The 14,869-nt window shown below is 38.0% G+C and overlaps 1 protein-coding gene across 7 annotated transcripts in view; it reads left to right on the top strand.

The window, feature by feature from the left end:
- Positions 1-12,892, top strand: part of DNAJC6 (DnaJ heat shock protein family (Hsp40) member C6) — a 179,112-nt gene extending 166,220 nt beyond the window's left edge. For all 7 annotated transcript variants that reach the window (XM_081306159.1, XM_081306162.1, XM_081306156.1 and 4 more), the window contains 4 exons: positions 1,865-2,128; positions 5,455-5,597; positions 8,058-8,234; positions 9,412-12,892. In XM_081306159.1, the coding sequence (XP_081162285.1) occupies positions 1,865-2,128; positions 5,455-5,597; positions 8,058-8,234; positions 9,412-9,513 (686 nt within the window). In that variant the 3' untranslated portion in view covers positions 9,514-12,892. The remainder of the gene's footprint in view (positions 1-1,864; positions 2,129-5,454; positions 5,598-8,057; positions 8,235-9,411) is intronic.
- Positions 12,893-14,869: the final 1,977 nt, after the last annotated feature.

The raw sequence follows: 14,869 nt of genomic DNA, 5'->3' as shown, positions 1-14,869 counted from the left end.
ATGGTACACCAGGCATGTGGTTGGCATAGGAGCTTGCCTTATTTTATAATATATAATGCCTCTTAGTTCACTTAATTCGGGGGTTATAAAGTGCTTTCATACAGTTTTTGTGCCTTACTATACCTAGAATATAGAAATAGTTTTAAATTCACAGATGAGGAAATTGAGGTTTAAAGGGGTCTTGAGATGTTTTAGATTTTGAAGGATTTTCCGTATCTTGTTTTGTGTATAATTCCAGTGCCCAGCATCATGCCTGGCATGTAATAGGTGTTCAACAAATACTAGTGAATAAATTAATGCATGCAAAAATGAATGGTGAGTGAGCGACAGATATGGGCTCAAACACACGGTGATTCCAAGTCCAGTAGCCATAATACAGTTTTCATAGTGGGGAAGGAAAGAGGAGTCTCAGGGTCAGAACAGAGGGGAAATATCTGTAGAAAGAAGAGATCATAAGGGAGCAGTTATAGAAAAAAGTCAGAGCTTTGGGGAGGAATTAGGGATTTGGGGTGCAGAAAATGAGGCAGGATGCATACGGTCAAGTCCAGCTCACTTAACTAGCCACGTGCTCATGAGATGTCAGTAAACCTTTCTGAGCCTTGATTTCTTCCTCTTTAAAGTGAGGCCAGTAATACTACTTACCTGCTGAGTGATGATGTGGCAGGAATATGGATAGTAAGTTTTTTCCTATAGATATTTCCCCTCTATTCTGATCCTGGGACTCCTCTTTTCTTCTCCCTGGAAATGTTATATTACTGCCATTGGATTTGGAGTCAACCTGTGTTTGAGCCCAGCTCTGTCACTCATTCACCATTCATTCTTTTTTGGGGGGGCGGGAGGTTACTGGGACTGAACTCAGGGGTACTCAACCACTGAGCCACATCCTCAGTCCTTTTTTGTATTTTATTTAGAGACAGGGTCTCACTGAGTTGCTTAATACCTTGCTTTTACTGAGGCTGGCTTTGAACTTGAGATCCTCCTGTCTCAACCACCTGAGCCGCTGGGATCACAGGTGTGTGCCACCACACCCAGCATCACCATTGATTCTTGCATGTATTGTTTATTCATTCATTCTTCCTCTAGTATTATTGAACATCTACTATATGCCAGGTGCTATGCTGGACACTAGGCACTTGTGTAGATCAAAGGTACGCATGCATATAACCACATTTAAAAATTCTAAAGAGCTGTATAAACTTAGTTGTATATATATTTTAGCATGGAAGGGTCCTTGGAGCTCACCATAGTTCAGCTTCTCATTTTACCTCTTCAAACATTATAATGAAATGCAAGCAGTGTGAAAATGAAATTTACTTGCAAAAATTTAAAATAATTTTATTTGTTCTTGGGCACTATCCATGCTTTACTCACACAGCAAAGAATAATTAATTCTGATCATTGAAGGTTAAGTAGCTCCTTAGTGTGTGAACTTTGCTCTAGTCCCTGATCTTGTCATTTGTTAGTTTTTACTATCGTGAGGAAATAAAATCTGCTCAGAAGTGGAAGGTGAGGGAGGGGTGGCACTGTGGGAAGAGCCAGGGCTCTTCTGTCTTAGAATCAAAAGTCTAGATTCAAGTCCCAGTTCTGCCACATTCTGGCTGAGTGACTTTGACAAAATCATTTAAGTACTCTGAACTGCAGTTTGTTCATCTGAAGAAAGAATGAATGAATATGTGCCTTAAAATGTCATTGTGGAGATTAGGGAAATAATAGATATTCCTGCAATTTCTTCACCTGTTAGGAAGGTTAATTGTGCTATCATTCGAGGCATTTTCACTGAAGTCATTGCAAACAGTATCTTGAGACGCAAGAGTTAGAGGTAATTCAAAAGAGCCTTCCCTTCTTTCTCCCCTTCTTTCTGTAGGTAGCTCTTCATTTGCCAGCAAACCCACCACGCCAACTGGGTTGGGTGGAGGATTTCCACCTCTCAGCTCACCACAGAAAGCATCTCCCCAGCCCATGGGTGGAGGATGGCAGCAGGGAAGCAGCTATAGCTGGCAGCAGCCACAGTCCAAGCCACAGGCCAGCATGCCACACTCCTCTCCCCAGAACCGACCCAACTACAACGTGAGCTTTTCAGCTGCACCTGGAGGCCAGAGTGAGCGTGGGAAAGGATCAACTAATTTGGGTAAGGATGACGACATGGGGCCTAGATATTGAGTGGCCTGTGATGTTATACTGACTTAGTTTGTGTATCTGAAGGCGACAAAAAAAAAAAAAAAAAAAAACAATTCTAGTAATTTCAAAGACAATCTTGTAGAGACACCTCATGATTCCTACTCCTCAGGTGGTACCTGGAGCATCCTGGGTCTGTTATGCTCCCAAACATGTGTACCATTTTGTGATTGCTAGTTTATGTCTGTCCCTTTCTGAAGTGGAATCAGATGGATGGTAGGGACTGTGTCTTATTTGGCACATTATCAATAGAACCTAGCATAGTATATGGCATAGGGTAGGCACTAAATGGATCTTGAACGGTTGTGGGTAGAAGGGTGGATGGATCTTAAAGCTCTATTTCCTTTGGATGAGGGTATAGAAAAAAATGTTGGAGATCTTTTTAAAAACTGGGTTCAGGTTTTTTCTTGGGTCCCAATGAAAGGACTGCACATGTCTTGAACATTTGGTCTTCTTGGTTCTCTGTTTAGTGGATTCCTGAGATCTGGGGCATCTTTGCTGGTGCTACCACTAATGCTAGAGGATGCTCTGGATGGGATTCTTGATAAAGAGTAAAAAATAATACACTTTACATAACAGAATGGTTAGGTTTGAGTTGTCAAAAGACCTATTTTGATACACCTGACATTTCAGTTGATTTGAACATACCCTGTGGTGAGGTTGAGGGCCTTTCTCTCTATGGAACATGGAAAAAGGCAATTCTTCTACTCTTCACAGCAGCAGTAACCAACGTTTATCAAGTACTTACTACAGGCTAGGTGCTATTCTTGGCTTTTTTTTTTCTGATGTATTATTTCATGTAATCTTCAAAACCAACTCCCTATTGTAGATGAAGGATTCATGATACAGATCTATAAAGTGATTTCTCAAATTGATTCATCTTCTGAGAGAGCCAGTTTTTGAATCCCCAAAATCTGGCTCTAGAACCCCTACTCTTACCTGCCATGCTCCATGACTGTGAAACAGATGCCTTTTCAAAAGTAACACGATGGAAATACTCATGTCAGGAAGATGTGACATCATGTTTATTCTTTGGTTAGCAGGGGAATTCCTGGGACAACTCCATAAAGTCAAGTGGTTACCCTCCATTTTTATTTTGAGTATATGTTGAGTGAGTGTCTTGGAGCGTCTTTGTTGTAGGAAACCCTGAGTATATGGCAGTAAGCAAGACAGATGAAACCCCCAGTCTTGGAGCACTTAGATTTTAAGGTGTGGACGTTCAAGTATGGGTCCACAATGGTTTCCAGTCTAGAAAAGATAAATGGATAGCAACTAAGAAACTGACTTTTATTTATTGATGTTAGCTGGGTGGATTGCTGTGTTTTGTTCTATTTTGTTTTAATTTAACAAACAGATAGTGTGGTACTATTCTAACCTCTTCAGCTATTAATGCATTCATTCTCACGATAACCCTATGAGGCAAGTAATATTTTTAACACATCCCCATTTTCCAGATGAGGAAATTTAGGCTTAGCAATGATAAATAACTTGCCTGAGTTCAAATTGCTAAGTAGCAGAGCTGGAATTCAAACCTGGGTGATTTGACTTCAGTCTTTGCTCTTTGCCATCATGGTAGGCTGCTTTTTCAAGCAGGTTGCAGAATAGATTTTTTCCACAATACCTTTATTCTATTTATTTTTTATTTTTATGTGGTGCCTCGGATCGAACCACACTGGTGGGGGAAAAGCATTACGATTAATGAGATCTAGCAGCTGGGTATGGACAAGGAAGTGGCAGCACGCATAGATTTCAAATACCAAAACCCAAACTTTGTCCCATCACTGATACTAATTAATTATAACAGGGGAAAATCATGAGTATCTTCATCTGAAAAGAAGGTACAGTGGGAATTGAATTGAATTTAATAATCCAGATGCCAGTCCTAGCCTTGCTACGTATATATGATTCTGAATAGGTCTCTTAAGTTCTCTATACTTCATTTTCCTCATTTACAAAATGGCCATGAGATTTACCTTACAGTTGTACACAAGCAATACCATTAACATGTTTGTGTCTTTCCACAATGTCAGAATTTATTGAATAACAATAAATTCACAATCGACACCACTTTCATTGTTTGCTATTGACCAAATATTGTGTCACCTAACAGTCATAGACTGGGAAATCGCAAGTTCTTTTATTCTATCCCAATCTTAATGAAATGATCACCTATGGGCTAGGGCTGTAGTTCAGTGGTAGAGCACATGTGAGTCCCTGGGCTCGATCCTCAGCTCCACATAATTAATTGCTAATATCCATGACACTCAGGTCATACATCTTACTCCACACAATGATATATATAGGTTACAGAAAGACTAAGAAAGGGTCAAGGTGGCCACAGGGGGTTCAGGAGACTGAACTGAGAGCAAAGGCAGAGAGCAGATACAAATGTGAGAGTCACTGCTGGTGGTCAGATAAGAGTACAAACCAACAGTCAGAGTATAGAACTTACTGTAGGCCAGGGCTTGGATGCATGGCAGCTTCAGAGTATCAGCTTGAAGCATCAGCTTGAGGTATCGGCTTGGAGTAGGCCCATTAGTTGTCATCATGTACAGGAGAAACTTCACTGAGCTGAAGCCTCGGAGCAGGTAATTGGAAGGTTTGTTGCTGTGGTGATATTCCTGGACAAGGCTCATGACAAGTAACCAGGTGATGGGGTCAGTGTACCATTGTGTCCAGTCTTGGGATGCTCCTCCTTTTATATTCTCATGTGAAGGGATTGCTTCATATAGTAGTCGGGCCTGTTTTTTTCTGATATGGATTTGATACACCTGTGCATTTTTGTGCTTCCGGTTTAATTCAATATAAGTTCATAGGTGATCATTTTTATTAATATTTTTTCCACAATACCTTTATTCTATTTATTTTTTATTTTTATGTGATGCCGAGGATCGAACCCAGGGACTCTCAAGTGCTCTACCACTGAGCTACAGCCCCAGCCTATAGGTGATCATTTTTATCAGCACAATTTAGTTATTAATTTGTGCTTTATTATTGTGCTAGGAAAATGGTGGCTTTTTGTGCAAACAAAGGGTAGAGTCATTCTACCCCAGCACTTGTTTCAAAATGGAGTGAATCATGGCACAGCGTGAAAACTATGTTCTATTCATCATGGAGTAACTCGGAGCCTGCCCTCTACACTTACTCACAGGGACAATGTGAGGGCTAAGGGGAATTTATACACGTAAAAGCACTTTGAAGCCCCCAAGTCCTATGAGATCATGATGGTATTCTGTTTAAGAATAAAACCTGTAGTGATTTTCAAAACTTATATTGCAGAAGGGAAACAAAAAGCAGCTGATTTTGAAGACCTGCTGTCTAGTCAAGGTTTCAATGCCCACAAAGACAAAAAGGGACCTCGAACAATAGCTGAGATGAGAAAGGAGGAAATGGCTAAGGAAATGGATCCTGAGAAATTAAAGGTGAGTGAGTTCCTGTCAGTATGATTATCTTGCACCACAAGGTCTTGTGACAAAGTCATGGGTGTGGAGCCATCAGTATGACTGTCTGATCATCTCCCAAGTGCCCCACTTCCTAATACCATCACTTTGGGTATTAGGATTTCAACATATGAATTTGGGACAGGGCACAGACATTCTGCCACAGCACCACTGGAAGGCATCATGTTCTGGCAACTGCACTATTTCAATTGGTCCCTGAAGCTGTGATTTTATGCTGTTTTTTTTTTTTTTTTTTAGAGTTTATGGTTATACATAGTAGTAGGATTCATCCTGACAAACTTATATACGCATGGAAATTGATTTCAGTTCAGGATCCTCCCCTTTTCCCTTCTCCTTTTCCCTCCTGTCCTCTCTCTCCTCTCCCATTCTCCTTCCTCTATTAGACTTCCTATCACTTCTCTATTAATTTATATTTGATTGTTTCTTTCTGTTGTCCTATCCTTCCCTTCCCCAGCCATGCCCTTTAATAGCTAAGTGGCTTTGGGGAGGGTTGCACATGCTGCTTAGTTTCTTTAATAAGATAAAATTTACTTCATGGTTTGATAAATACAGATTTCCTTTGTTTCCCTATTCAAATGAGCAATGCCCTCTTTGACTTTAACCTACATCATCAGAACCTGTTCTAGCGCCAACTTGACAGCCAGTGGTATGATCAGAGATAGCAGTAGCACGCTTTATGATATGGTATTGTTATTCAGATGGCATTCAGATTCTAGAGATGAATGGTGTAGAATTTGGTGGGAAGAATGTATTGTTTGTATTTTCTCTTTCTACATTGAAAGGTTTTGTTTTTGTTTTTGTTTTTTTTTATTGACTGAAGCCCTCACCATCTGTTTTCTGTTGATAGAAATGTTTGTACACCCAGGAATTACCACTCTTGTAGCATCAGACCTAGAAGTTTTGAGGTGGAGGAGGGGGAGGCTGAGGGAAGTGTGCATCCTGGCCTTCCCAATAACTTTCTCTACTTTTAAGTCAGAGAAGTTCTACTTTTTGATTTTGAAGGTCTAGGTGAGAGATTTAATTTGAGTTGGGGGAGAACGTTTAATTTTTTTTTTAAGTTTGCAGATGCTGATGCCTTTATTTCATAGGTGAGGAAATAAACACTGTAAATGAGGCTCTTGTATGTGTGTAGACAGGTGGATGAGGATTAGCTTGGAGACAATGGGGTGGTTATGCTGGTGGAAGGTGTGAAGTGGTGGAAGAGGTTGTATATCAAGGTAATTGGAATGCTCATCACAGATGGAGAGGCTTAATTGCTACATGATGACAGTATACATGATGACAGTATAATAAATTGAAAGATCAGGGTCTAATCTTTCTCCCAAACCAGGGTTTTTATAGCAAATTGATCTTATGTTTTGAAAAAAAATATTGCTATTCTCCATCATTTCCTGACATATCTGAATATTAGATGTATATGTATAGATCTTCTAATATTTTTTGAGAACAATGTATGATTTCTCATTTGCATTTGATTCTTATGTCAGATAACATCACAGAGGTTTACTATTCTTTCCAAAAAAGAATATTATTTCTTTATGCTCTGTCTCTGTGATCTTTATTCATGAAGCAAACTTTGACAGATTTTTATAAAATAAAGTTGTTTTTTAAAACCATGTTTGGTTATTCAATTGTTTAGAAAAGTAATCATCATTAACCATGACTGAACCACTCGTCAACAGCAAACACTCGAAGTTAGGTGCGAACTGCAGTTGCATTATTATGATTCCTTCAACTTAATCACCTCGTTTGTACAAGCATGAATGTTCATCGTTTGAATAAATGTCTAAATGGATCGATTCATTAATAAGCCTTTATGAGCTGTACTCTGTGTCAGGTATATTATTGGTTCCTGAGATACAGTAGTTAAGTAAGTAATAGTACATTTTCTCCAACAGTTCTGCCTAATGGCAGGTAAAGATGAACACACAGTTACATTAAAGGGAAGCACGTATCATGAGAGGAGTGTGTTTAAGGTACATACAAGCCCATACAAGTTTGGCTTTTTTAAAAAGAGATATTTATTGAGTTTAGGAAACAAAACTGAAGTGGGCGTCACCTCATGGATACTTTCAGAGTATATAATTAACTGAAGTGGTAATTAGGAAAGAATTCAAACTCTCAGAAATGATCTGTGTGAAATTTCTGACAGGCTTTTTGAAGATTAGTAATGTGCATCTGTAGTCCCAGAAATTTGGGAGGCTGAGTCAGGAGGATCACAAATTCAAGTTCAGCTTAGGCAAAGTCCTATCTTAAAATAATAAAAAGGGATGAAAATGCATTCCAGGTAGAAGAAACTTGGAACATGCCGGGTACCTTAAAGTATTTGATGCCACTGGAGCAGGACAGATGATGGTAAGAGTTCTGGTAGAAAACTTCTGGACTAAAAAACATCTGAATTTCTTAATCCTGTGTTTATAGATTCTGGAATGGATAGAAGGCAAAGAGAGAAATATCAGAGCCCTTCTTTCCACGATGCACACAGTGCTATGGGCTGGGGAAACCAAGTGGAAACCAGTGGGCATGGCAGACCTGGTGACACCGGAGCAGGTGAAGAAAGTGTACAGGAAAGCTGTGCTGGTGGTGCATCCAGATAAAGTGAGTGCAGCCTGCCCTGTTGTCTCACTTGTCAGAGCCTCATTTCATTATTTTATGAGCATGTATCAACACAAAACACCTTGACTTCGCTGGTTGATTAGTCCGTTTATTCAATAAAACTGATAAGTCCATGGGTTAAAATGAGATATTTAAATAGTTAATCTTCATGAAGTGGGCAAAAAGAAATTAAACTATATAATACGAATAATGCAAGAGGGATTTACAGAGATGTGCATTCACCAGTCACTTAGTGTTAGGGCTTGGAAGTAATGCTGACCTATAGTCATATCACTGGGCTGAGAGCCAGACAAGCAAAAACTTTTCTCCTTGGAAGATGTTAGCAGAATGGCTAGCTAGGATTGTATTGAAAACTCTTTAGAATGTAGTTGGCAGAGTTGGTGAGAATCGACAAGACTTTTAAAATGGAAAATTTTAAATCATTATTTTGATGATTTAAATCATCATTATTTTGATACTGTCTATTTAGGCTCTCATGTACATATGCACACAAGTGCTACAAACTATCAGAAACTTCAGCTACCTCACAGCCCAGTTGCAGTCAGTATAATCCATAGAAACAGACCAGAGTCATCTGGCTGTCAGATGAACTGTACCAGTCATCTGATGTGAAGTTATCATGGAAAACCTCTCCTGGGAACATTTGCTTCAGTTCCTTGTATTTGATTTCTGACTCTCCATACTTTTTCTGACTACTCTGAATAGAAGAATTTAATAAGAAACAACATTAATATTTGAATTTCAATCATTTGAAAGGGCATTAGCTGTTCCCCAAAACATTTTACATCCTGTCTGCCCTTCTTATGAGTCTCAAAGAATTTAACTTCATTAGAAATTGGAAAATAAGAGTTCAGAAATGCAATCAGTTGCAAACAGGCTGTCATTAAGCTTTAGGATTTGGTAGATACCTTTGGAAAATGGAGATGCATCTTTTGTTGCCGAATAAGCTCTCTATAATCTTATGGATGAATTACTCCTACCTTATGTGAATTTCAAGGGGAGGTCACAGTAATATAATCACATAGATTAAAATAAAAAAGGAAAGTGACTTAATAGAAAAGCATTTAAATTATGTAGAACCCATATTAGCAGTGAACCGAATATAAATATAATTTTTTATCTGTGATATCTAAATGTATGTTTTTGTTCTTTTTTATAGGCTACTGGGCAACCCTATGAACAATATGCAAAGATGATTTTCATGGAGCTAAATGATGCCTGGTCTGAATTTGAAAACCAAGGCCAAAAGCCCTTGTATTAATTTGTGAGCTTTTCTATCTTGGCTGCAGACCTTTGTTAATGCTTAGTGTGTATCACAATTCTGAGGTTTTCACAGATGAACCAAAAATACCAATAATATATTTCCAGTACTAAACTAACTGTCAAATTACTCATGAATTAGTTTCTCATGATATAAAGAATATGGATGTTTGGTTTTTCAAAGTCCCTGCCATAAAAAGATCCAAAGCATGAAAGGAACTTTAAGTGAGATGATCTTGCAGGGATACAACATTCCAGCCTGCCCTTTGGGGAGCCTACTCAGCATTTTGCCTGGGGAATGGAAAATTGAGGCCACCAAAGGTAAAGGCATCACTCCATCTCACTGTCTGAGAGTAAAATTAATGAACAAAAGTGATAATAGAATTACTTGGATTTCTTGATAGTTTTAAAGAATGGTTTTTAATTTCTCTTGGAAATACATAATTTGAGTGATAGCTTTACAAAACTTCCAGGAACAGAATCACCAAGTATTTTTTTAAAATGGAAATTTACTATGGCCTTCAGCATAACAGTGTATGTGTCTTTTGGTTAAGGGCACTAACAGCTATAAATGATGTTAGATTGAGGGAAGGAATTATTCTGTATTCCAGTGATTGCCACCCACTCTTCTTGGATAAGCTACAATTTAGTGCAAATATTGGCTAAAGAAAATAGGGAATGTGAAGCTATAGAAATCTTTATTTCTATCAGGATGTTGGGCTGCTCTCTTCCTGTCCCTTTAGAAAACTGTAGTTGATTAAAGAAAAAATTTTAATGCTATCACAACTCCAAACCTGGTTTGAAAGACCCTCCTAATTTTTCCATAAGACTTAATGTTTTTCTTTACTTAGCCAAGAAAACATTCTTAACTGAAAACAGATTGTAAAGCAGTTTGGCCCATTCATGATTTGTCAGGACCAATAGGTAGTATGGACTTGGTGAACACCAAGTTTGTGAGTGGTTGTCATAAGAACAGCCTTGATACTGTTGAGTAGAAGAGAACTGTCGTGGGAAGTAAGCTGCGTGCCCCTCAACAGAGTCACGGAGCTTGGGATTTGCTTTGAGGAACCAGATCCCCTCTTCTCCTCTGGTGAATCTGGATCCTTTGGATTATTGCAGTGGGGTTTATGGTTTTAAAAGTAGCTGTGGGTCCATAGGAGCAACATTCACATAGGGACCTTTGGGAAAACAAAGCAAGAATGAAATTTTTCCAGACCTCAGACTGGCTGGATCTCAGCTCAGTGCTTTGGCAGCTTCTCATTTGGAGGAGTCATCTGTTTGCTCTTCTGTGATTTCAGTAGATTCCTGGTGAGCACGTGCACAAGGCAGATGGGCAAGAAGATTTTCATGCTGGTCTTTAAAAGTTCATGCTCAATTGTTGTGAAAGCTTTCAAAAATTGTTTTTAAAAGACAATCATTGGGTTTGTTTGTTTGTTTGTTTGTTTCTGTCTTAAGTTTGTTGTGGCAAACTGTACTGGAAAAGCAGCATGTCAAAAATACTTTAGGTTCTACACAAATCTCTCTCTCTCTCTTTTTAGTTATAAAGGTTCATTATTTATTTTATTTCACTGACAATGTGAAACTTGCAGAAAATGTTCTCTTTTTGAATATGCAGCTGTAAACTGTTCAAGGTAACCATAACAAATTAGGTGTTATTTATTAACGTATTATAAAATAATGTTTGATCCAGTATGTGCTTGTCTTATTTAAAATTGGAATGTGAGACATGTTGCTGTGACCTGTTTTTTCTTTTCTCATTCACATTTGTAGATATTGTGTGAACTACAGTATATAATGATAATAATTAAAAGGCTATTATGTGGATGTCACGTACATTTTGAAATGATAGAACTATATATTAGCTTTGTATCATGTTTGGATAATTCATTAATGTTCACAGTTTAAAACATCATTAAACACTATGTAATTAGCAATGAGAAAGAATCTTATTTAAATTTGGGGGGCTCCCCCTCTGTTTTCCAGATACATTATAATTCTGGACCCCTATTTATCTCAAAACTCTTAACAAATGCAGACCAACAGGTTTTTTGCATTCCTTTTAAATATCCAGTTGTGACAGATCTTGTTGTTGATCAGGTTCACTGTTTCATTCATATTTATTGTAATATATTTTTTTGTTTTGTAAATATGTTATACACAACAAAATGTGATTGGTCTAAAATATTTGTAATGTATATTAAATGGCTCCAAAATATTTTTAGAAACCTAAGTTATTTTTGCACTCAATGACAAACTTGAATTATACTTTCTGATGTGATTCACTTCTGAAGTTCTGGGAAAAGAATATGAAAAGCATATAATACATTTGCACCAAAGTATAACTTGACAGGATTTCTTGATTTGTACTTTATTCTCCCCTTCCATCTCTCTCTCTCTCTCTCTCTCTCTCTCTCTCACACACACACACACACACACACACACACATACACTGATCATGCTGCATGAATATTGTGTTTCAAAAAGAATCTGCATGGAAATCCTGGTCTCCTTTCTTAGAATATTAATGGATTTTAAAAAGTGCATTTCTGTGCTGATACTTCAAAATCAATCCTAGAAGTCCGAGGCTTTATCATAGAAAGTCTCAGATATTTTAATTCTTTAGGGACAGAAGTTGTAGATTCATGCTGAAAATCCAAAGTATATGACCCATCACTGTACTGTCTACATCTGGGAGATTGCTGAAGTTGGATCCCAGTGCCACTGAAGAAACATCATGGTGTAAGGAATGAACACAAAAGTTGAATTCCTGAAACAGTTATCACAGCAACAGGTCAGTTCCTGCTGGAAATACTGATCAGGGAATTTAGGTCAAAAAGCAGATTTTGATTTTTCTAAAGATAAACCATTATATTTGGACATAGTGGTATGTGTTGCTTTGAGACCAAATGATTGGGTCTGAATTCTTTTTTCCACTTACAGACTGTTATATTGGACAAGTTTCTTAACCTCTCTAGTCTTTATTACTTGTAAAATAAAATCCTAAGGCCCCCGTGGTAGAAGAATTAGGGATTGTGTGTGTCACTTCTTATCAAGAGGGTACTATCATAACTACTGTTATTGTTACTGATAATAAGACAAAGTGTATCATTTCTGGTCAGCCTTAGGGCTGGAATTCAAATGAAACATCAGGTTTCGGGGAGTGTATAACATCAGTAGGAAAAGGCAAATGAAAGTAACTTACACCTTGACACTTATTCCTGTCTCCTTAGACTGAAAGAGACCTGTGTACATAATGAATAGTTTTGCACTGTAGGTTCTATAAAGGGAATGGCTGTGTCACAAGAAGTGGTGGCTGATAATTAAGAAGGAAAACTATTTACTGATTTTAATTAGTGCTCTGTCATACTTGTGTTTAAATCATGCATTGACCTGATATCCCATCTCAGTGCAAATATGAAACCTGGCATCTATTTTCCATGTACTGCTTTGTGTGTGTTTATTTATCACTTAATTCTTAGGGAAAAAAGATTTTTTTTAAGAGGCAGGTTGTGTAAATCCCATTTTAGGAAGTGGGAACACAGAAGTTTCTCTGAGTTGGGTTTGAGGTAGATGTTTTCTACAGGATAGGGAGAGTTAATACTATATTTGGTATTCTTACTAATATTTCTTGTGTTGGGACTTAGAAACTGGTACCACAAAGTCAAGGCCTCAGAAGCAGCTGCAGAAGCAAACTTCCTCTGTTGACCTTTTCCTGCCCTCCTGTTTCTTATCAGGAATTCTTCCCAGAGACAGGCCATAGAAGCTAGAATTCCTCTTCCCTGAAGTGGTCATAGAAACCAGAACCCTTTTCCCCTCAAGCCAGCCATAAAACCTAAAAACATTACTGTTTCTTTCCCCACTTAAGAGTTGTCCATAAAGAAATTCTTTAACCTACTTTTTTTGATGGTGGGTCTCAAGATCCCTATTTCAGAAAGGGTCCTCTAGGGGAACAAAGTGTACATAGAGAGGCCAAGACAAACCTGGGCAGGCCTTATTGGGCTTACCCTCAGTCTAGTACTATTGGGTCATACCCCTTTTGATCAACCATATTTCTACATGACTGTCCATGCTTTATTGAATATAAGCATAAAAATGAGTAGTTCATCTTGAGTCTTTGGGTCTTCAATCTAAAGACTCCTGTGTCTCATAAAACTAGATTAAATAAATTTGTTATGTTTTTCTTTTGTTAACCTATCTTTTGTTATGGGATTATGACCATGACCTTTTATGATGGGAAGGAGAGGAGTCATACCTTTTTCCACTTATAGTTAATTCAATCAATATTTTGTGTATATCATATGCAAGATACAAATAGGTAGGGGAATATCAAATCAAGAAATAGTTTGAATGCCCTGTTAAACAAAAGGTGTTACTATTTTTCTTTTTCTTTTTTTTAAAGAGAGAGAAGAAAGAGAGAATTTTTTAATATTTATTTTTCAGTTTTCAGTGGACACAACATCTTTATTTATTTATGTGGTACTGAGGATTGAACCCAGCGCTCCGTGCATGCCAGGGGAGCGTGTTACCGCTTGAGCCACATCCCCAGCCCCTGTTACTATTATTTCTAATTACTACAATTCCTGCATTTGGTGCATAGATCCATTGTGGACTTTGATCTCATTTTTCCAGTTGGCTAGTTACTTTTGAGGCCTTAGCTTTTCTGTATGTAAAAGGGAGATAAAATCTCATTCATAAAGTGAGAGAATTGAATTGAAAGAAAAAAATATTAAGATTCATCCCAAGAATTATATGGTAGTCTTAGGCAGCATGACCCAGGCCATACATCTTATACATCTAAGTAATCTACTGATGGCAGATTGGAGATAGGAATTCAAGGTTTAACTTTCTGTTCTTGAGAAAATGTAGAATAGTAAATGGAAGAACAGTTTTCTCAGTGCAACATCTGGCAAAGCAAAAGCAGATTTTTTTTTTTTTTTTAGGAGATAGGTAAAGCCCCTGGCAAGATGACTTTCTCTCTAGAGTGTTCAGTAAACTAAAAGGACAGCTGGTGTGGTCAGAGAGCTACTGGAGACAAACACTGTCTCAGAATGTTATGATTCCAGACATAACCCTGGAGCAAACATTTCAGTTTTTGCTTCTCGGTTTCTTTCATATTTTATTGGCAAGCCTTTGACACTCAAACCAAGCAGTGACTCTGAAGTCTTGTCAGTTTTTTCCAGAGTCATTTCTGTTCTGTGGGACTGGCCTCAGGCTGACATGGAAGTTTCCAGCAAATCTCTAGATGTGACCTTTCCCAGACACAGTGGGTGGTTGAGAATGGTGGGGGAATGAGAAGATTTAATCCCATAGAAAATCCTCATTAATTTAAGATGGAAAAGGTTCTATTTCCTCTCTAG

The sequence above is a fragment of the Spermophilus citellus genome, assembly GCF_964194105.1.
Source record: "Spermophilus citellus genome assembly, chromosome: 9".
Classification (NCBI taxonomy): domain Eukaryota; kingdom Metazoa; phylum Chordata; class Mammalia; order Rodentia; family Sciuridae; genus Spermophilus; species Spermophilus citellus.
This window is presented reverse-complemented; position numbering and strand designations above follow the sequence as displayed.